Source organism: Labrus mixtus, chromosome 11, assembly GCF_963584025.1.
Source record: "Labrus mixtus chromosome 11, fLabMix1.1, whole genome shotgun sequence".
Taxonomy (NCBI): Eukaryota; Metazoa; Chordata; class Actinopteri; order Labriformes; family Labridae; genus Labrus; species Labrus mixtus.
In genome coordinates, this window is record NC_083622.1 from 2,179,489 (window position 1) to 2,203,886 (window position 24,398).

The 24,398-nt window shown below is 40.9% G+C and overlaps 1 protein-coding gene across 1 annotated transcript in view; it reads left to right on the top strand.

Moving 5' to 3' along the window:
* Positions 1–676: 676 nt before the first annotated feature.
* LOC132983275 (IgGFc-binding protein-like) overlaps positions 677–24,398 on the top strand; it is a 37,768-nt gene continuing 14,046 nt past the window's right edge. Inside the window, exons 1-21 of the mRNA XM_061049533.1 lie at positions 677–742; positions 4,766–4,816; positions 4,912–5,042; positions 5,707–6,365; positions 7,030–7,466; positions 7,838–8,001; positions 9,458–9,634; positions 9,821–10,046; positions 10,744–10,989; positions 11,229–11,330; positions 11,673–11,820; positions 12,608–12,728; positions 13,048–13,380; positions 14,277–14,448; positions 14,585–14,682; positions 16,713–16,843; positions 17,948–18,117; positions 18,818–19,032; positions 19,804–19,995; positions 20,110–20,298; positions 22,050–22,489. Of these exons, the coding sequence (XP_060905516.1) occupies positions 4,768–4,816; positions 4,912–5,042; positions 5,707–6,365; positions 7,030–7,466; positions 7,838–8,001; positions 9,458–9,634; positions 9,821–10,046; positions 10,744–10,989; positions 11,229–11,330; positions 11,673–11,820; positions 12,608–12,728; positions 13,048–13,380; positions 14,277–14,448; positions 14,585–14,682; positions 16,713–16,843; positions 17,948–18,117; positions 18,818–19,032; positions 19,804–19,995; positions 20,110–20,298; positions 22,050–22,489 (4,400 nt within the window). The 5' untranslated portion in view covers positions 677–742; positions 4,766–4,767. The remainder of the gene's footprint in view (positions 743–4,765; positions 4,817–4,911; positions 5,043–5,706; positions 6,366–7,029; positions 7,467–7,837; positions 8,002–9,457; positions 9,635–9,820; positions 10,047–10,743; positions 10,990–11,228; positions 11,331–11,672; positions 11,821–12,607; positions 12,729–13,047; positions 13,381–14,276; positions 14,449–14,584; positions 14,683–16,712; positions 16,844–17,947; positions 18,118–18,817; positions 19,033–19,803; positions 19,996–20,109; positions 20,299–22,049; positions 22,490–24,398) is intronic.

A 24,398-nucleotide genomic window follows, 5' to 3' on the forward strand; every position in this document is an offset into this window, starting at 1 on the left:
TACACATATGGCCTCAATACATGGGGCCGTGCACACAAACCACGAGGCTACCAGCGCCCACTTGAATAACTTTTAATATTTTATTTGAGTGACATCCATGACCCGTTGGCGTAGGTTGTGCACATTCTAGGACTTTAAACATTTTGAAGATAACCTGACAAATGACATGAAACCAGGCAAAAATACCTGCGTGTCAGGTATTTTTTTTAAACAAAGGTGTTTAGTTAAAGAAGAAATATTTTGTTTGCGTCTCTACTTGCAGAACACTTCTGGATCAATATGTTGTTTGAGGAAATGTTGATGCTTGTATATGTAATTGTTTGACATGCATTACCATTTTGCTTTTCAACGTGCAGATTCTAGGAATAAAGAAACTCAAGAAATGACTTCACAAAAAGTAAAAAATATAAACGTAGACGCTGAAACGACAGAAGAGAGGAAATTACTCAGAAGTAAGACAGGATGAAATGAAAGTGTTCAGAGGAATGGCGAGACGTGTGTCCTCTCCTTTGTTTTCATTACTTTACATGTCTCACCGACACTGTTCAAACACCTTTCCATCTCTCCCATGCTCTCTGTTAATCCTGCAGAGACCACACCTCAAACACGCCTATATTCAATATGCTTTTCATTCGGCCGATGCAGAACAGTAACGCATGATTTCTCCCCCTCTCTCTATTCCCCTCGTATAAAAGTGTCCCTTTCTGCCTCCACCTGCAGCCCACTCCACAGTCATCCGCAGGTAGGCATGATTTATTCATACACACTCAATTTAAGGATTATGCTCACTCTGTATAAAATGTTAGATTCATAATATGTGTTAAAACAGACGTAAGGATTGATATTAATTTGATTTAAATTATCAGCGTAGCTGTAGTTTAGATTTGATGAAAGTTTGAGAGCCTAGTCTGAAAACAAAAGGGTTAACTCTTTGTGTTAGAGTCATATTTATGTCTCCATTATTGGGGCTTTTCTACGCTGCTTTTGTGATTAGTTAGCGTTCTTCTAAGTACAGGAATTTACTTCTTTTTTTTTTCTGCATCTTTTGACCAAATTTGCGGCATTCTCAAGCAACAATATCTAAGAAAAAAATCAACAATATAAATAACACCTGTTCAAAATCAGTCTGCAGCAGATATGTGACGTTTAGCTCCCATCACTTTGCATGCAGTCTGAATCAATCGGATTAGTTTGGATTTTAGCTGAACAGACAAACCGCGCTGTGATACCATTTTAAGTTAATGCGAGCAGGGGGGCGGCTGTATCCTTGATAAATAAAACATATTTATTTAAAACATTCTCAACTTGATGCATTCTTGAAATTAATAATCAGGACTTATTTTCCATGCATCATGTACCATCATGTCACAGTCCAGTCGGTGTTGTGCTCTAGATTGAGATTTCTTTTTTCTTACTCATTTAGTTTTTAGTTGTTTGTTTGCGGTTTTCTTCATCCTCCTGCTTAAATTTGAAAAAAAATATTTATTATACTCCAAGATGCACAAAGCCTATGTTTTGCTGGGACTCAGTGAAGCTTTAGGGAAATCTCTTTCTACATTATGTCCTTGTGAGTGTTAAATGTATAACATGCAAGTATTTTTAAACTTGTACGATATACATAGATATGTATATTTTTCCCCTTCACCCTTTGATTAGCTAATTGAGATTGTACTGCAACAGGCTGCAGGCCAATTTTTCATGTTGTCTTTTATGTTGGGCCTTTATCAATGACTGTTTGAGAAACATTTTAATTCCTTTAAAAATTAAGCATGGAAGATTATTAATATTTGTATTTATTTATTTATTTAATTAGTACAGTGTACATTTAGGCATATCAGCAAATAGCGTCTAATAGTAGAGGAACTTGGGCCCCTAAAAGTTGAGAGACCCCTACCCGAGGTAGAACAAAACACAACCATATTTTTTCATAACTTGAACATGTCTAGTTTTTGAAACGGATGGTTGTATAAAAATATTTTACTGCAAAATAACTTTTTTTGGCTGTTTTATGCATCTTACCAAAAAACGAAAATAGGTCAAATTAGGGCTTCTCCAAAAGGGACAGCTCTAGCCTTATCACATGTATCTCTGGGAATCAGCATCAGAATTTCACCAAATTTGGACAGGATGTTCACAGATAGTTTTATCAATATCATTTTCAATATTTGAATTTTTCACACTTGTAGTTTAGGCTGAAATTGAAAATTGAAACAAAAATTCAAAAGGTATGTATATCAAAGTCTGTCATTTTTTAAGTAAGGACACCAAACATTAAAATATGTCATTTTTATCTTCTTAAGACTGTTATCTCCACATAAAAGCAAGTTATTTGACTTTTCACTTGACCCTATGCTGTCACCAGGAAACTAGTGCAGCCAGGATTTCAGGTCGACCTGGTACAATGGGGCCCTATGGATGTGTATGTGGGAGGAGGTGGCCACAAACAATTGATTAAGACTTAAAAACAAGACACAATATAATTGTATTCTGTAATATGTATATAATTAAACATTTTATAGTTATTCCTGATACATTTTGTCTCGTATTTTCTATCTTACATATGATTTATATGATGACACTCAGAGTCAACCCGCTGCTTTCAACAATATTGTCACCTATGATATTGCTTCTATTTCATTCTAAAAAGTTAAAGCATTGTCTTGACATCAGTTGTGAAATATTAATGAACTAAAAAACAATATTGATATATATAGCCTTGAGTTCTTAGAAATTAAATATACATCATATAGTCTATTTGTATATCGGCTATACAGCCTGTTGTAGTTTTTTAAATGTATTTCAGTCATATAAAGATGGTGTGTAGTCACCATATCTCCTGCTTTTACGAAGAACCCTAGTTACTCCAGAGGATACACTGGATGAAGGGATAGTTTTTATAATACCCTAAGTATGATAAAGTGTTAAAAAAAAGCTACAGTAGCTATTTTTGTTGAATGATTTATCAGGCAACCAATGGAGCTGGGATACAAAACAATTCTTATGATGGCGTAAATGTGTGTAAGGTAAATTAGGATAACAATCATGCAAACATGTTTATAAAAAACTTCTTTATACACTTATTTTACCTCATTATGTATAATGACATTTGATTTTAAATGCTAATTACAAAGGATGATTTCCACTTTTAGACAAAATGACTGTGACCTCAGAGCATAACACCTTGCAACTAAAAACCTTTGTGTCACACTAAGCATCCCCTGGGGACAAAGTTTGACCTCTTACCTCACAGGAGCTTTAAGAAAACAATTGCTGCAGAACATAACCATCAACAAAGTCAACCAACCAAACATCACAAACAAATCAAGGCATCACAACCAAATCAAGACACCAGAAATAATCAAGACATCACAACAAAATCAATACATCACAACCAAATCAAGACACAGTAACTAAATCAAGACACCACAACCAAGTCAATACATCACAACCAAATCAAGACACCATAACCAAATCAATACATCACAACCAAATCAAGACACCATAACCAAATCAAGACACCATAACCAAATCAAGACATCATAACCAAATCAAGACACCATAACTAAATCAAGACATCATAACCAAATCAAGACACCATAACCAAATCAAGACACCATAACTAAATCAAGACATCATAACCAAATCAAGACACCATAACCAAATCAAGACACCACAACCAAGTCAATACATCACAACCAAATCAAGACACCATAACTAAATCAAGACATCACAACTAAATCAAGACACCACAACCAAATCAAGACATCACAACAAAATCAAGACATCACAACTAAATCAAGACACCACAACCAAATCAAGACACCATAACCAAATCAAGACATCACAACAAAATCAAGACATCACAACTAAATCAAGACACCATAACCAAATCAAGACACAATAACTAAATCAAGACATCACAACAAAATCAATCAAGACACCACAACCAAATCAAAACACCACAACCAAATCAAGACATCACAACTGAATCAAGACATCACAACTAAATCAAGACATCACAACCAAATCAAGACACCATAACCAAATCAAGACACCATAACTAGATCATCAATAGAAAAGATTTGTACACCCACTGGCTTTAGTCTGATCAACATTGCCCTGCCTCCAAAAATAATAGCCCCCTTCGGATTCTCCATTCATATAATCTATTCTAAGACAAATGACAACATATAACCAAACACACAACTTTTTTGTTTAAAAATACATTTAGCTATGTTCTATTGTCTGTGGCTGGATTGCCTGTAGATGGAAATGCCTTTTCCTTGCATTTTGATGTATTGGCTGCATGTGGTTATAGTGTCAGTATTGTCTACTTTTTGTTGCCTTGCCTTTATTTTGCTGTATTTGATTGTGTTGAATGCATTTCTACAATTCTACAATTTATTTAGCAGACACTTTTATCCAAAGCAACGTACATCAGAGAGTAAGTAAAACAAAAGCGAGGATCTAGAGAGGAGGAAAACGATGTCAAGCAAATATGCTGGAATTAGCACAAGAGCTAACAGACACCACTTTTGGACTAAATTCAGTTCTATGCCTTGGTACATTACAGTCTCCTCTAACAGAGATATATAACATATGTATGATATTATTAGTGGTGAAAGATAAGGTAAATTGATGCTATTTGGACATCTCTTACAGGGCTTTTCACACTTCACACAGAAAACTCCTGATATTGATTAATTCTTATCTCTAAGATTATTTCATTAAAATCGTATTGTCATCTCTCTCTCTTTTCCTTCAGCTATGGAAATGAGGCCTCTCACGCTGTGTTTGGCTGCTGCACTCTTTGCAGGTATTAATGTGTTACCGCAGCATCATCCATTTTGAGTACTGAAAATATTTTGGGTCATGACTAATACATTAAGTAAAATCTCTTCTTCTCCGCAGTATGTCACAGCTGTTCTTCAGGAAAAGAGTTTATCACAGGTTTTCTTCCAAACTACCAACAAAACCACCCCGACCACAGACTCCACTTGGTCCTGACTGCTCAGGAATCTGAGGCCAAAGTCCACATTCAGGTATGAACCAGCATCTAAAAGTTAATGTGGTGCTCATGCACAGGTAAAACTAAGGTTCTATAGTAGTAGCAAAGCTTTTGAAAAACCTACATCTGTTCATGAGACAGGGGCGCAGGAAAGGAATAAATCCATCATACCACATGGACTTGGTGTCCCTACTAAAATTAATATAAAACAAAGTGCAGCAAAAGTTAGGAAATAGCTACTTTACTGACTTTGTGTCTTATTTTGAGTCATTTGAGTCAGATACAGCCAGAACAGTCCACACTGTGTCCCTGTGATTGTGCTCATGCATGAACTTTACCATGCCGAACACCTCTTCGAAGCGTGCCAGGAACCAAGGAAGTTCATGATCATGTTATGTACAAGTGGTAACCATGCTCAGGCCCGGTTAGTCCTGGAGCAGTGTGAGTGCAGGCCGGCGGGGGAATGGGGAGGGAGCTTCAGCACAGTACGGGGCAACTGGGCCTAGTGTGAGTGTGCCCTAAGTGTTTTATCTGGTTTTAAAACTGATACTGACACAGATTCCTTCTAAAGACCTTCAAAAGCAAACCAGACATCATTTGAATGTATTTGTCACTGCTTTAATGTCCTCTGAGAACACCATCTAACACCAGCCAGTCTGTTTTTATTGTAGTTTCTGAAAGTTCTCATTGATCTGCAGGTGGCTTCAGTCAAGTTCTCCAAGGAGCTGACACTACGTGCAGGGGAAACTCGTTGGGTTTCTTTACCATCTGGAACTGAGCTGCAGAAACTATACGTCAGTCCAAAATCTGCAGTTCGAATCTCATCGAGCACTGCACTCTCTGTGGTCAGCTTCAACCGCCGCGCTAACACCGGAGACGGCGCAGTGGTTTCCCCAATTCAAGATCTAGGCACTGAGCACTATGTGTACACACCCCCACCTGGGAAGCATAACTTCGACAGGCTAGTTGGCATCGTAAACGGGGACAGCCAGAACGAGATCACCATATTGCCAGCCAGTGATGCAAAACTCAGAGGGGGAGCGAAGTGGAATAAAGGGAAAGCGGTGACCGTCACCCTGCAGCCCTACGAGTCATATCTGATACGAAGTCATACCTCTTTGTCAGGCACTCAGATTAAATCCCAGAAGCCCGTGGCAGTGTTAACTGGTCACCAGTGTCTGGACATCGGTAGTGGTTGTGAACATGTGTATGAACAGCTCCCCCCTGTGGCTAAAATGGGTAAGGAGTACATTGTGCCCTTCACTGGAAACTCCAAAACAACTAACATAGCTGTGGTTATGGTTGGTGAAGACGACGCTGAATTGACGGTGTGCCAAGGCAAACAGCGAATGAAACAGTTGAGTCTAATATTCATTATTATTCTGTTGATGCTAAATACATCGGATTTATTAACACTTTCTGGATGCTTAATCATTTGTTCACCCAGTTGTCAAAAAGATTGTTCTTGGTGTTAGTCACTCGACCTTAATGGAATCCAGTTTCTTTGACGTTTCTGTGGTTTTGTGACTTTTTTTGAATATACAAATGACACCGCTTGACACGCTGGAGAGTGATAGTGCTTGTTGTAATCAACTCTGCTGGTGACAGATAACTGCTAGAGTAAAACACTGAAAGTCAAATAAATGCTACTCTACAGACGACTAAATCTTGAAATATCGGCACATATCTGCGATAAAAGTAACTGATACCGATAGTCACTACATACGCTAATATCGGCCGATATTGGCTGGCTGATTAATTGGTTGGGCGCTTTTACCTGCTGACATTTTTAAACAAATTGTGCTCAGTTTTGACTGTTTTCTGGGTGTTTTCTTACCTTTGGAATAGTCAGTTAAACTGAATTCGAATTTCCGTTTAACCGACTAGAAAATTAGTCGGCTGAGAACATTCCTACTTTTGAACTGTGTTATAAAAGACATGCCAATATGTTAAATCTCTTTAAAATTAAGATGACTTTTTTCATTGAAATACAAAAAAATAAAAGTCTTTTTTATCTACAGTATTCTGAAGAAAGCGGGACAAATGTTGGCCATTGAGATGAAAACGAAGCGTCCTCTGATGGTTAAGAGCAACAAGAAAGTGATGGTGCTGCTGCTTAGCGACAACAAACCACGTGACCCCTTCTTGATAACTCTGATTCCGACATGCAAGCTGTCCACTGATTGGGCGGTGGAGACAGTGGACGGGTTAAAGAGCTGGGTCTCCATTGTGTCACGGAGGGAGGGGGCGAGCAGTGTGAAGGTGTGTAATAAGGGGCAGTGCTTCTCAAAACTCGAGTGGTCCAGCGTCGGCTCAGATAATGTATGGGTGTCGACAAATGTCAAAGTGGGAAAACAGCAGAGTCATTTCACAGTGGAAGGAGATGTTCGTATGGCGGTCTATGCCTACGGTGGAAAGAGAGGCGACGGGTTTGGAATCGCTGGAGTCTGTTCTGGAGGTACAATCACTCACGTATATAAATTCACATATTCACACACTTTTTAAAAAATGTTTCATCCCCACATTTCCCCTACAGGCGTTACACACTGCAGAGAAGCACACACAAACACAAACACAAACACACACACACACACACACACACACACACACACACAAACACAAACACACACACACACACACACACACACACACACAGATTCCGGTTAATATTTGCAATGGTGATGATCAAAAGTTTTTGATCATCACTTGTGGGGACCACACAAACACACACACACACACACACACACACACTCACAACAAAACTGCAGATTCAACGTTGTGCTGTATTTGTTCACTTATATGCATTTACATGTTGTGTATATTTTGAAGGTAACACTCCCCCACCACCACCCAAAGATCCCTGTGAAGACGTTACATGTCGGTCAAAGGAGAATTGTGTGAATGGAGAATGTGTCCCTGTTTCCACGGCAACTTGCACAGCCATGGGTGACCCCCACTATACATCGTTTGATGGACGTCGCTTTGACTTCCAGGTATGATTGAACAAGGCAAGCTATCAGAAGGCTTTCACCATATCTCTACTAAGGTGGTGAATAGAAAGTATTTTCTCAAATCAACAAATAGAAGTGAGCTTCTATCATGGAAATGTTAGAAGCACATGTACCATGGACCGTAGACTGTATATAAACATGGACGCACGGCTCCACCTCCCCTCCTTGTACAAAGTGAAGTAAAAACATTGCTAACATCTTGGCCCGGTGACATAATTTAGAGCCAGAGTCTGAACAGTATGGATCAACTGGTGGAGCCACAGAATTGAATAAGTCCTTTTAAGTCCCTGACACACCAAAAAGTTGCTCTAGACCACACCGCAAAGACTACAGCCAACGGCCAACCACCACATAAGTTCTGCGCATGTGTGAGAGGAAATAACTCTCCATGCCAGCAGGCGGCGGTAGTCCGTTGTCATGATACGAGAAGACCATCTTCACACCGTGCGGCACTCATATTATAGTTAGCCTACTAATCAAGAATAATGTCTGATAACAAGTTGAAAATGGCGCTGGCGTTGTCAGCCCTTGGTCTTTTAGTGGAAAAAGAAAAGAAGAGGCAGAGGAGACAAATAAGGAGAAACCACACTAATGGGTGAAAGCATGGAGACTACAGCGGCATGCTCAAGGGGCTTTCCTGAAACTGTGTCGAGAGCTGGAGATAAATGAAACCTCCGAACAGCCAATCAGAGAGATTCCTCTAACCGACCGTCGATGCAGATTCAACCATGTCGAATTGGCCAAAAAAAGGCAGATGGTGGCCGATGGGTAGCGACGGAGCCGGACACACTGCAAAAACTAGGGCGACGACCGCTTACCGACAGTCCAACTAAGACCAATGGCCGATGATCTCCTTGGTGTGTCAGGGCCTTAACAGCAAGCACACATTAAACTTACAGATAAATCATCAAAGATCTCTCAGATTCTTGTGTTGGTTTGAAGCAGACACGCACAGTTATAGGAAGTTCAGTGACTCGTGTGTTATGCTTCCCATCAGCAGGGGAACTCCTCCTCTACTCTGATAATCTGGTGCACACAGCATCACAAGAGCCTAATTGGTCAACAGAGCCTTCAACCATGGGGTTATACCCCATTTAATAGCATCACATCTAATTAGAACTAAGCTTCTCAGAGAAATGATCACTTAGAAATAATTAAGCATGATAAGGACTAACAATGATAGAAAAAAACATGTTTAAGAAAAATGTATTTGACATGTATTTTGGTTTTTAAAGTTTGATAAATGTCCCATCTGTTAGCATGGAGGAGGCGGGATTTATGACTGCAGCCAGTCAGTAGGGGGAGCTCTAAATGCTTTGGCGTCACATTAAGGGAGCTGTCATGTTGTTGGTCTGTTTTTATAATTTGAGCTCACTGTCTCAGGTTGTCTTACAAGCTGCAGAAAATGTTTATAATGGACGTAAATCATTCTTTTCAGGGCACCTGTACCTACATTATGGCAACAGTGTCAGAAAAAGATCCTGCCCTTACTCAATTCACTGTAACAACAAAGAACAACCATCGAGGAAGCCGCCGAGTTTCCTACGTGAGGACTGTGACCGTGACTGTATATGAGCAGACGATAGTCATCGGCAGACATGGAGGACGAGTAGAGGTAACACACTCACATGTGGAATGTAATTATCAATAAAGACACAGTTAAAATGGGCTTAGCTGCGACTCAGTTACAGAAGATATTTGTAGTCAGCAACACAGCTACTGGATTGCATGGCTCAGCTTTTAGCCAGGAGAGATACAGACTTACGGGAAGTTGTGATTAATGGTCTGTTGTTACCTCCAGGTGAACGGGGAGCTTCAGTACCTGCCTGTCAGTCTGTTGAAGGATAAGGTCACTGTGAGTAGGAGTGGGTCCTACGCTGTCCTCAGCACTGACTTTGGCCTGGTTGTAAAATACGACTGGAACATGAGGCTGTTGATTACAGTTCCCTCCTCATACTATGAACACATGGGAGGACTTTGTGGAAACTACAACGGAGACATGAAGGACGATCTGCCGGAGCCCAAAGGTGAGGAGGGGTGTACAAGATGAAAGAGCACAGACAGGTGGAAATGAAATATTTAATGTGAACAAAATGTTCAGATAAAATGATTTTATTCACATTTAAAGATATTACTCAAAAATGCTTTCTGTAAACACTTCAACTGGACGACAATGATCCGATCTGGCCTTTTCTGTGAAATATTTCATTCTAAATGAGATGGATGGTTTATGCCATTCTTCATTACGATCAATATTCATGAAAACATTTGTTCGGATTGTTTCTTTCTGGTTGGGATGAATCTATTCTATCTGCACGTGTTACTCCACTCAAGCTGAAATCACAAATCAAAGGGGATCCTTGAGCTACATTTTATTAGCATCTCCAAGCCATCAATCATGCTCTGAGAATTAAAACTACTCAAAGTAGAGAGAGCATGCTCAAAGAGAATAATCAGCAAAAATCCTACCAAATCACATTCACTGCAATGTTAGGCTGTCATGTGAATCATGCTATCATGATAGCCATTAGCTTAGCCTGTTAGCATTTTAACCATTAGCTGCAAGTAGGCTATAATATAGAACAACAAGAAACAACAACAGTTAACCTCATTGGCCGCATTAATCGAAGGGTTCATGGTCACAGCAGAGGTTTGCCAGGTTTTGATTTGGGGTTATAGAGGTACTTTCACTTCAAGCAGCTGTTTATTTTATGTCTCTTCTAGGCAAAAGTATCCCAATAGTTCTGGAGATGATCAAAAAGTGGAAGGTGAAGGATCCAGATCTGTTCTGTAACGACAACTGCGGCGGACGCTGTCCTCACTGTTCCCCAAAGCAGCAGGTTCACTTCGGAAAACCCACACTGTGTGGGCTCATGACCAAAGAGGATGGCCCTTTCTCCGCCTGCCACAAAACCGTCCAACCTTACCCATTCCTGGACAACTGTGTCTATGACGTCTGTATCACTAAAGGTAAAAAAACCAGTGAAATATAAGAGGCTACTGTTGTAATAACCTAACTGAAACACTGACTCAGATTTAAAATCCATTAAATTCCAGAGGGGCGCTGTTTCTCTCTTTGATTGTCCACTCAGTGGTCCATGGTTGTTTCAATGTGAAAATTCAATATGTTGTGATTTAAAGATGTATGTTATAATCTGAGTTTTCATGTACACCTGTAAATAATGTATTGTGTGTATTTTTCTGTCCAGGTGCCAAACAGGTTCGTTGTGATAACCTGAAGAGTTATTATGACACCTGTTTGTCACAAGGAGTGAAAATGACTGCCGAGTGGAGAGAGCACTCCGGATGCAGTAAGTCACGAAGCATGCAAAAACCACTTTACATCTTGTTCACGATGTGAACAAAAACCGAGTTAACGGTCCTCAGTCACTCTTTGTTTTATCACGTATAACTAAAGAGGTCAGAACATTGAGCTGTCCAATTATTTAAGTTTTAATATAAAGAAATCGAAGTCTGATGTAAAATGTTGATCTCTTTATGTAAAGTTTCCCAAGATTTCTTTTGGGGGATTGAGTGCTATGTAAATAAGTAATTTGTGGTTTTGTTACATTGGTAGAAATGGTACCGTTTCTCACATATTATACGATTGAGCTTTAACAGGACTACAAATGCTCTCTTCTATCTCTCTGCAGCCCCCTCGTGTCCAGCTGGAAGCCACTATGAGGCCTGTGGTACAGCGTGTCCCAACACTTGCTCGTTCCCAGACATTGCGACGCGCTGTAAGTCTGCCTGTGTGGAGGGATGTCAGTGCGATAATGGAAGGGTGCTCAGTGGAGACAGGTAACTTAGCAATGATGCTACTGATGTAAATGCGAGCAAATCAAGAAAACAGAAACTCTGTGGACAAAAATCATCATACTTGCTGCTATTTGTAGACTTTAAGCATAAAAAATGTTGCACGTTTATAAAACAAGTTCCCATAATCACACACACAAAGGCCACTGACCTGAATTGTTTAAATAGTTTTTTTACCCATCATCTCCTTTGATTAATCAAACCATGTGTCCCTGACAGAATGAAGCACTTTGTAACCTTGGTATAACCCAATATGCCTTCAAGTGTGCTGTTAATTAGATAAAATTACACACTGTTCCTGAGTTTGTGGCGTCCCTCAGGGTTCTATTCTTATGCCTCTTCTTTTTAGTTACCCCAGGAAATTCTTTTTTTTCTTTTCTCTGTCGAAGAAGGATGTATTTACACCTCACAAAGATGCATGCCAATTCACTTGACAAAAATTCCAGAGAAACAGAGTAGGGACGGTCCCAACAGTGTGCTCTCGCCTCTGGTCATCTAATTGTTTTTTTCCTATAGTGTGTGGAGGTGCAACAATATGATTAAAACAGCACACTATACACAAACAGATTCCATTCACAAACAACCAGAATCCCATCACTCAAACTGGAAATCTCTTGCGGTCAAACCAGGATTGTAGCAATTTAACAATGACAGGCAGGACGTCCCTGACATCTTTCCGAGCAGATCGGATCAGTCTTTACACACCTCACATCACAGGAAGGCAAGATAATCTTTAGGACATGATAATGTGATCTTTGGCTTTCTGTTTCAGATGTGTCCCTAAATCTCAGTGTGGATGTCAGCATGATGGCAAATATTACCCAGCAGGCACCAAGTTTTGGGGGGATAACACCTGCTCCACCAGGTGTAAATGTGTCAATGGTAAAACAAAGGTAGGTGTGTGTGTTTGTGCAAGAGTGTCATATTGGTGCCATCATCTCTGCAGGTCTTTTTACTACCAAAATCCAAGTCTGATATCACTATTAAACACCACATGACAGCTACTGTATGATTCACTTTATACATTTTTTTCATTCATTCCTACTCTTCAGATGCTGTAACATGTAATTTCTCACACAGGTTGATTAGTTTCTCTTCAGGCCGCCATATCTGTTATTTTATAAACATATTTTAAACAGATGTTTGTCGATTTTTAGCTGTTTCTGTTTATTTTCCTCTGTGATCCATCTTTGTTTTCTTTTCTTTATGAAGTGTGATAAAGTCAGCTGCAGGAAGAACGAGCACTGTGAGCTTAAGAAGGGAGTCAGGGACTGTTACACAACATCCTTTGCATCATGTCAGTGCACCGGAGACCCCCACTGCATAAGCCTGGACAACCGGCGCTTTGATTTCCAGGGTACATGTACCTACGTCCTCTCTCAGCTGGCCAAGGGGTCCGACAAGGGACTGGAGCCGTTCCAGTGTCTGGTCCAGAATGAGAACAGGGGACGGAACAAGGCGGTGTCCTACACTAAGTCTGTGTCTCTCATCGTGTTCGGTAACGTCACTGTCAGCTTGAGTAGGACCAACCCGGGAAAGATAATAGTAAGACGACTCTGTTTATATGTGACTTGAATATATTTTGGTTCTTTCAAGGGCAACGTGCAACTTTATTTTTTACAAAAATTTGTGCACAGCAAATTATAACAATTGTAGATTTACACCAAAAAGAATATAATCTGTGTAAAATGTAAGCTATGCGATAAACAAAATGAACTATGAATCTGTAGTTTGGTCTTGCTTTCTAATAGAGCAAGGCCAGCATTCTCACGTTTTTTCCGCCTTTCTTGGACAGATGTTGAAGTCATTAAATAATTATGTTAACACATCACAGCATCAGGGCTTCTAATTGAGACCTGTGTTCATTTTTCAAAACGTGGTACAAGGCCAGGCTAGTAAAGGGGACTACGCCTTAAATTATGATGGGCTTTTACAAAATTTTTTACAGTATACATATTATTTTGAGTCCTGGAAGAATTAAGCTAAGAAGATGTATATGTTGCCATTATCCTGTGTACTTAAAATAAATAGGGTAAATATTTGCTCTGCATTTATGTGTGCACACAAACTTGAGGCCACCCCTGCAAAAGTGAGAGCACCAGTTGGGCCACCCCAGTCCAAGAAGTCTGGACACGCCCCTTATTTAAATCACATGGGGGTTTGTGTTCTCTGGCTCTGTCTTAGCTCAACAAGTAGTAATCTTTGGAAATAAGAACAAAGACACTGCGTCGATGTTTGACTGCATGTTGTGACGTCAAATGTCAGCATGGCAGAAGTTTTTTTTGGTGAAAAGTGAAAAGCTCATATTTTTTTCACCTGTTGCGCCCTCTCATTAATAAAGCCAGTTTGTCATTGATGCTTCTCAGCAAGATGTCAAATACATAAATAGTCACAAACTAAAGCCTGTCTTTTTTCTGTGTCTAACCTTCCCTCTCCCCCAGGTGAACGGTCAGTCAGTCAACCTGCCGTTCTCGTTTGAAGACGGAAAACTTACCGCACACAAAGGGGGAAGGTTCGCTGTTGTGAAAACATCATTTGGTTTGACGCTCAGATTCAACTGGCACAGTTACGTCAAGGTGACTCTCCCCAGCTCGTACACCGGGGAAACTGCCGGTGAGTCTGATGTGACTTGCTGAAAGCTTATGTTCTTGATTCAGATTGTTTTCTTGCTCCCAAACATCATCAGGAATGAGTATGAAGTATGTTCTTTATGTTTGACGCTGTTGTTTATCCTGTTTCTCTGTTTCAGGTTTGTGTGGAAACTACAACGGAAAACCTGGCGACGACTTCACCAAATCTGACGGCACCCTTGCCAAAAATGCCAATCAGTTTGGTGACAGCTGGAAGGTTTGTGATGCTTTTGACTGAAGGGTGGAAAAACACAAAGAGAAAAATATTCAGCCAAATACTGTAAAAAAGAAAAAAAAGAAAAATACAAAACAGGGCTTAAAGGAGTCAGTAGCATTTGAATAAATAAAATGTATAGTAATCCTGCTCAGTCGTCACTTATGGGCCTCCATAGTTGGCTGTGGCTCAGTTGGTAGAGCCAGTTGCCTCTCAACTGAAAGGTCTTGGGTTTCATCCCCAGCTCCTGCAGCCACATGTCCGATGTTTCCCTGTGCAAGAAATGTAACCCCAAGTTGCTCCCTTTCATTCATCTATGGCCTATGAATGTGTGTGAATTGGGTAAGCTAATACTGATGGACACTGTACAATGCAGCCTCTGGCATCAGTGTGTGAATGTGTAGGTGTGACCGGCGGTGTAAAAGTGCTTTGACTAGTCAGAAGACTAGAAAAGAAATATACAAGCTCAAGTCCATTTTGTATACATATGAATGTCTGCAGTGACCCTGTCGTCTGCCGGATGTTTCTGTTGACTAGGGAACGTTTCTGAATGGGGAGTGGGTGTGTTTCCCCCAGCCAATGAAAGCGCCCTGCACAGTTTGGGAGCGAATACAATTTATTGGCTGGGCGCGATTCAGGCTGGACAAATACTGCAGAGCAATAGCGGCAAAGATGAGAATATATAATCATAGAGAGGGCGAAAAAACAAGTGGATAAAGCTTGTTCCAAAACAAGGGTGAACATTGGATTGGATTTCAGTTCGCCTTCTTGCTGTTGAACAGGCAGGTGCCAATCACCAAGGGTTAGCTTGTGCTAGCTTACTAAATTGTCTTTATACAAATGTAATATGCGCAGAAGAGAGACGCTGTAGGCGACCCAATTTAACAAACATTTCCACTGACTAACTTTAACGATTGATGTCTTCGTTTTTGTTGGAAGGTTTCGCATGTTAGGAAGCACTTTAAACACCCCATTGTCAAGATCTGCACCTTTAAGAAAAAGCTAAATAATATAATTTATTGATCCTGCGAGGGGAAATTTGTTTTTACACTCTGTCTAGTTAACATGCTACACAAACATAGGCTGAAATACACACACATGCACAAACAGGATCCATGCACTAATGGAGAGGTCTCAGAGTGAGGGGGCTGCCCACAGTAGGCACTCCTGGGCTGGTGGGGGGGGGTTAGGTGCCTTGCTCAAGGACACATTGGCAGTGCTCAGGAAGTGGACTGGCACCTCTCTAGCTACCAGACCAATTTCTGGACTTGGTCCGTGCCGGGACTTCAACCGGTGACCCTCTGATTCCCAACCCAAGTCCCTACAGACTGAGCTACTGCTGCCCACATGACCTGCAGAGCAGCACACACGCCTCCTTCGCTGACTTGGGTGTCAAGACCCAGCTCTTTCATGAATACCTACTAACTTAATGATGATGGTCTCCATATTATTGATGATGATGATGGTAATGACGATGGTTTTTGTTTGATAACGACGACTTATAAGATGGTTTCTATACTGATTAGAGCTCTCAAGAACTGCCCTCAATGTTGTGCTTTGCCTCTGGTCACTTCCTGTCAGCACCTGTGTGTCCAATCAGACTCAAAGCTGATCGTTTGCTCTTACTGACATTGTTCCCTTTTTTCTAGATCCTTGCTTGTGTTGTACTTACTCTCTGATGTACGTCGCTTTGGATGAAAGCCTCTGCTAAGTGAATTGTAGAATTGTAGAAGATTAAAAACCAAAACTTCAAACCAAAAGTCGATGGAAAGAATCTAAAAGAGACAAATTTCCTGCTGCACAACGTGAATACTGAAACTTGCTTTAATCATGTATTAAAACCAGTCTGGACCATTTTGGTTTCTACACAAAATCCCCTGAAACCATACCCACATCACTCCCAGCTTTATATTCAGGAGGAAGCATTATTAGTGAACATGCACAGGTTAATCTCCCCTTCAAACCCAAATCTGCAAACTACACTCTGTCGTACTGTGAAGGTAGTTTACTCTACTGTGTATATCTGATTCCAGGCTGGAGGAGACGTGGGCTGCACCAGTGACTGTCCTGGAGGTAAATGTCCAGAGTGCGAATCTGCACTGGTACTTCGCTACCAGGAGGGGCGCTACTGTGGCATCATCTCTGACAAGGAAGGACCATTCGGGTGCGTACTTCTCCTGTGCTTCTTATGATTTCATTCATACCTAATGTTTTTATTTTTAGAAGAAAAATAACCATAGTTGTCTAAAATAAATTAAATATTATCACTTTAGTGATTTTGGACATGTTGTGGTTCTCTACCCGTTTAGTCTGATTCTAAAGTTACTCGGTAACACTTAATAACCATCATCTATAAAGGGTAAATAAGGGTAAATACATAAGTTAATTAACCATTAGTTAATAGTTATTTACTGTTGAAACAATGAATAAACCATAAACCATTTTATAAACCATCTCTTAAAGGTTTATAAATCATTTGGTCATCATTAACAAACACTTTATAAAGTGTATAAAATGTTATAATTTGTGCATCAATAAACTGTTAACATAACATAAATGATAGTATTACAAATCATTAGCAAACACTATTAACTATAATTTCATTGTTTGTTAACAGTAAATAACTATTAACTAATGGTTAATTAACTATCTATTTACCCTTATTTACCCTTTATAGATGATGGTTATTATAAAGTGTTACCAGTTACTCTTGTATAATGGTATAAGGTCAACGACAGGGTCTTACGCAGATTTAGCTTTAGAAACATCAACCGGATCAGATCACATTGTTATTTTTTCCAGGGCGATGGATTCCCATGGCCTCGCATATTTAACATTAAAGCCAGTAACCAATCAGCATAGCAGATGTTCTTCACGCCTGACAAACAACAAATAGGCGGTAGAGTCGTCGCCTCTCAACTGGAAGGTCGAGGGTTCGATCCCCAGCTGGGAAACATGTCCGATGTGTCCTTGGGCAAGACACTTAACCCCAAATTGCTCCTGCTGCTTCGGTGGCGGTGTATGAATGGGATTAGTTATTTCTGATGGATGATACTACATAGCGATCATCACTACCATCAGTGTGTGAAAGGGTGTGAATGGGTGGGTGTGACATGTGGTGTAAAAGCGCTTTGAGTAGTTGGGAGACTAGAAAAGTGCTATATAAGCTCAAGTCCATTTACCATCCAAATGAAAGTTCGGTGAACGAACTCTATATTTCATCAACTACAGTTTGTCATCTCACCCTCGACTCTCTGTTTCTCTGCAGTCAGTGTCACAGCAAACTGGACCACAAGACCTTCCTCAACGACTGTGTCTTTGATATGTGTGCATACAAGGGCCACGCCTCCGCTCTGTGCAACAGCCTATCAGCATTCAGCACGTCTTGTCAGGATGCGGGAGCTAAAATTGAGAGTTGGAGGACCAAAAAGTTCTGTCGTAAGAAATGCACACACACACACACACACATCTATTTCAGTCATCAGACCAAAAATGGCTTTAAAGGCTTTATATGTGATTTTTTGTTTTGATCCAGCAGATGTCGCCCTTGAGCACCAGCATGAAACCAAAACAACTCGCGCTGCATTGTTGTGTTAGCATGCTAATGTTAGCGATCTTTATTATGCTCGTATCTTCACACTGCATGTAAATTTACCTGAAATGAGCGTGATCTAGAAACACAGTTAAGCAGTGAGTACAGTATGTTGTTCTTCTTTTCTCTAGTCCCTCAATTAAACAACTTTTATACGTGAGGGGAGGAGTCGGCTGGCCGTCCCGGCGATGTAAACAAACTGAAGATAGGACTCGGAAACCTTGGAAAGCATCACAGACCGACATAGTTATTTTCAGAATATATACTTGATTTCTATTTTAAGTGTGAAAAATTGCATAGAAAGCCTTTAATAAGAACTTAAATTGAAAAAGCAAAATGATGTCTGGACATTCAGAGATTTAACAATCTACATCAAATTGTCAAAAGTGAACAGCGTCCATTTTGTCCGGTTGTAAACTTTGGATCTTTGGAGAACTCTGATGTCTATTTTGATGCATATTTCCAACTTGTCACTTTTCACTTGTTTTACTTTTTCACACAGTATTTAATTTGAATGTGTCCCTGACTGTGTTTGTCTCCCTGCAGCTCTGCCATGTGGTGCAAACAGTCACTATGAGGTGTGTGCCTCCCCCTGCCAGCCCACCTGCAGCGGCCTCGGCACACCTGATGACTGTGACGAAGACGACCCCTGCACAGAGGACTGTGTGTGTGACGACGGCTACATACTGAGCAACGACAAGTGTGTTCCTGTGGCCGAGTGCGGATGTCAAGACGAAGGGCAGTACTATCAGGATGGACAGGTAACACACCTGGGCAGAACACACACACCTCCCCTTTCATACCTGCAGATATATAACACACACACCTCCTCTGTGACACACCTGCAGATATATAACACACACACCTCCTCTGTGACACACCTGCAGATATTTAACACACACACCTCCTCTGTGACACACCTGCAGATTTATAACACACACCTCCTCTGTGACACACCTGCAGATTTATAACACACACCTCCTCTGTGACACACCTGCAGATATATAACACACACACCTCCTCTGTGACACACCTGCAGATATATAACACACACACCTCCTCTGTGACACACCTGCAGATATTTAACACACACACCTCCTCTGTGACACACCTGCAGATTTATAACACACACCTCCTCTGTGACACACCTGCAGATATATAACACACACACCCCCTCTGTGACACACCTGCAGATTTATAACACACACCTCCTCTGTAACACACCTGCAGATTTATAACACACACACCTCCTCTGTGACACACCTGCAGATATATAACACACACACCTCCTCTGTGACACACCTGCAGATATATAACACACACACCTGCAGATATATAACACACACACCTGCAGATATATAACACACACACCTCCTCTATAACACACCTGCAGATATATAACACACACACCCCTGCTGTAACACACCTGCAGATTTATAACACACACCTCCTCTGTAACACACCTGCACACACACATCAATCACTCTGCTCCCTGTACAGCTTCCCTCACTCACCTGTCTCTCTGCTCTCAGGTGTTCTACCGCGGACAGTCCTGTAACACTCAGTGTGTGTGTTCAGAAGGACAGATAAAGTGTGACGCCACCTTCCACTGTTCACAACACGAGAAGTGCGTTCTGAAAGACGGCGCCGTCTCCTGTCAACCCAAAAGTATTGGTTCCTGTTCGGTCAGTGGAGTCAGAAACATCCGCTCCTTCGATGGAAAGGTAGAGCACATTTTTTTTCTAGATAAGGTCGAAGCTGTCTGAATTGAAATAATAAATGTAAGCTGTAAGACGCTGACAGTAGACGTTATGACATACACCTGTCCCCTCCTGCAGGAGTATCCTCTGTTGGGAGACTGTCTCTTCACGCTGTCAGAGGTGCAGAAGAACGATGGAGGGAAGACGCCCTTCTCCGTGTTGGTGCAGCAGAAAACAGATAAAGACGGCTCTGTCACTCGCCGCGTTGAGGTTCACGTGTATGACGCTGAAATCTCCATGGAGACAGGGGTCAATTGGGAAGTTAAGGTATGACGTTTTGTATTTATTATGTATTTAAAGGCTTAATATGTGATTTTTCACACTTCAATGTAATATAAATCAAGTATATCCTCTGAAAATAACTCTGTGAGTCATGACTGTCTACAATGGGTGTAACACCCGAGTCCCACTGTCTGTGATGTTTTCAGAGTCCTATCTTCAGTTTGTTTACATCGCCGGGACGGCCGGCTGACTCCTCCCCTCGTGTATAAAAGTTGTTTAATTGAGGGACTAGAGAAAAGAAGAATAACATACTGTACTCACTGCTTAACTGTGTTTCTAGATCACGCTCATTTCAGGTAAATTTACATGCAGTGTGAAGATACGAGCATAATAAAGATCGCTAGCATTAGCATGCTAATGATGTGGATTCCCGTTGTTGATATGTTTGATGATGAAGAAATTCGCCGTTGACACTGACTTGCTTACATAATGATCATACAAGTTACAGCATCGCCAGGCTCGCCATGGTTCGACCTGGGAGAGACACAGCCAAAAGTGATCTCTCCCGAACATACACTGAGAATGCTATTTATACACAATGTCACAGGACACATGAGGACATCTGTTTGTTTTTTAGGACAACCCCTCCTACTTCAACAGCGGGGGCCTCTGCAATTATATGTATGTCATAAACTTAAAGGACAACACAGGTCACAGGTACAATCTCCTGTCTAGATGTCCCTGGGAAACCCTCTGGACATAAGGGTCCATTTGTTCACATTCCACTGTGGGGGATCCTAGCTTTGCTCTAAATATTTCCTGACACTCATAACTCATCCTACAAACAACACCTCTAAACAAACTTTCCACTGAAGGAAACCCCTTTAACAGATTTATGCAGTATACACTTAAAGATCACTATAATATCTCTGTCCTAGATATTTAAGACACTTCATTAACACAACAATGCACCGCGAGTTGTTTTGGTTTCATGCTGGTGCTCAAGGTCAAAGGTGCTGCTGGATCAAAAAATCACATATAAAGCCTTTAAGGTTCAGTAGTGAAATGTTGGTAAAATATTTGTGCAATCTAGATGTTCCACCTCTTCCTCAGTTTTAAACTATCTGGTGGATAAAGCTAGAAATGTAAGCCTCTGTGGATCATAAGCAGGCTGATGATCAAGGTTGACTCACAGAGAGTCATTAGCTGAGTCATTAAAACTCCCAGTCGCTGTGGGTCCTTGGGGTCCTGTTGGTTCCAAGGTGGGACTGGGGCTTCAGTTGTTTTAAGAGACAATTCAAAACAGCTCTGTAGGTTGGTGAAAGATGGTGCCTCAGACCACCACCCCCCTGGTACCTTCAATCAGTTAGTTTAGAACTGAAGAAGCAGAGGAGAGGGGAAACGTCTTCAAGGTCTTCAACCTGTCCAGCTGCCTTTGGATCAAGCTTCAATTTATCAAATACGCCTGTTTGTGGCCGCAAGAGTAAGTCGACCCCCAAAGCATTATCTAGGTGTTCTAATCCTACTTTGAGAAATCATTTAGTATGATTTCAGTCGGACAAACGTGTTAATTTATGTTTTGAAAGTCCAATTTTAGTCGACCAACTTTTTTAACATCATGTAATTGACTGAGACAGGCCTCTGTAAAAATGCAGTCCAGTCTGAGAAGGACCAAGACCAACCTTTAGTTCTACAACACAACATGGACAAACTTCAATGATCTGCCGTATTCCTTAGGATGGGAGGTTGAATATTTGACCAGCTCACCTGAAAATGGCTTTGTTTCTGTGTCTCAGGTCGATGACATCAAAGTCACCCTTCCCGTGTCACTGGCTAAGGAAAGGGTTCAAATACAACAAAACGGTGTCAACATCATTGTCGAAACTGACTTTGGTCTAAAGGTGACCTATGACACTCAGTCGGGTGTGGTCGTGCATCTCCCGTCGACCTATCACAGCGCAACCAGTGGCCTCTGTGGGAACTACAACGGCGACATGTCTGACGATCTGGTGGGGGAGATCGGAAATCCGGAGGACACAGCTGCGGCCTCAGTTGTTGAGGAGGACGAAGACGTCAAGTGTGACACAAGCTGTGGGGACGCTTCCTGTCCTAAGACTGATAAAGAGACGGACCCTGACGCTGAGAAAAACTGTGACATCATCAAATCAGTGCAGGGCCCTTTTGAAGGATGCCACTCTACAGTAAAACCTACTCCGTACTATGATGCCTGTGTCAGGTAAGGAAGTACCCCAAACTAGACTATGTAAACAATGATCAAACATATTAAAGGTCACATATTCTCCTCCTCTTCTTCAGTTTAAATAAGTCACAGAACTCCACAAAACATGTGTGTGAAATTTCTTGTTCTAAATCCACTCTGATCCTGTATTTGATCATGCCTATAAACCCCTCTATTTCAGCCCTGCTCAGAACAGGCTGTTTCTGTGTCTGTACCTTTAAATGTGTAAATGAGCTGTGTCTGGCCACGCCCCCTCTCTGGAAGTGCTTGGGTGGCTTGGGGTGTCTCGCTCCATGTCCTATTGTTTACGGTGAGAAGGCAGACTCAGAGGGCAGAACAAACACATAGCTGTGGGAGTGTCACCAACCTGGGGGAGGGGCTACTGCCCTTTGTGATGTCATGAAGGGAAAAACTCCAAACGGCCTGTTTGAGCACACATTTTCTGAAAAGTGGAGCAGGCAAAAGACGGAGAGGATGGACTTTTCTTATAATTGGTGGCTTTGTACAGACAGACTAGAGACACATTTTAGAGTTAGAAAAACATGAAGTGTATTTTCCATAATATTTGACCTTTAAAATAATAACTGTGTAATGACACTCACAGAAGAAGTTTGGGCTGCGACTTCTTGAATGACTGGCTAATGCAAAAAACACATAATATATATGTCAGATTTTTTAATGAAAATCCCACCAACACTAAAAACATGGCCCAGAGGTTTAAATTCAGTGATTTAATTAGCTGAGGTGACACCTAGCAGAGGCCCCTTTTTGTGCATAACTGTGTTGGGGTTGTATCAAGTCAACTTTGGTTATATTCTTTAATAATTATTTCTAATCATTAATAATATAAATAAAATACCATCAAACTATGTTTAATCTCGTTTTGGGGCACCACCCTGTACTCAGGGAAATATAACCAAAATATCACTCAAATCAGTCTCAAATGAGTTATTTAATTACTAATATTATTAATAATTAATAACTATATTTAATAAATTGAAGGCGTGAAATCCGTACACAAAGCCTTCGCACCCAGCTTATATCACAATGCAAATACACCAGTAATCACAAACAACTGCTCTCTTAAATTATAACAGAATTTATTTAAACAAAGCAACATCAATCCAAAATCAATTAACTTAATCAAACAAATAACTATTATAAACTAATCTAAGCAAACAAACATTATCAAGCACACCTTGTGAATGAGGTGTAAATGTGTGTGTGTGTGTGTGTGTGTGTGTAGAAGAGAGCGAGAGAGAGAGAGAGAGAGAGAGAGAGAGAGAAAACAAGATGGTGGAGAGAGACAATGCACCATGTGACTTCGTCACATGTGGACAAAATGGTGGACAACAAAAGAAGCCGTGTGGCTGCCTTTTTAAAATAGTTTGAGCTCTCTGAGCTGAGTTCCGTAACTATTACTTAAACACCAGAAAGCCAGTGGCCGGACTTTGATTCAACGGTGGGTACACTGGTCTTTCTGATTGTGAAAGCCGTTGACTGAAGGTAAACTAGCATAGCATTACATACATAGGCGAACACAGTGGTTCATTACAATAAAACAAATGCAGCAGCTTACAACAGATAATAAACAGAATGTGACATGTCGTCAACAATGATGCATAATTATCAGTGGTTATAAAAGAAACATAACTATTTCTGAAACTATTTCTGCCCAGACCAAAGCTCTTACTTGGGGTAACTCCTGGTGATCGTTGCAAAGTTGGTTAGATCGTCACTCTGTTGAATGTTGAATCATCAGATTCAGGCAGGTTTCCTTCGTGGCAGATGTAGGAGGAGGGTAGCGGGATTCAGATCTTCGACCAGAGCGCTGCTCTATAGGGTCTTCTGGTTGCAGGAGCGGAGTTCTTTATGTGTCCTTGTGGATTCAGGGATCAGTGGGCTT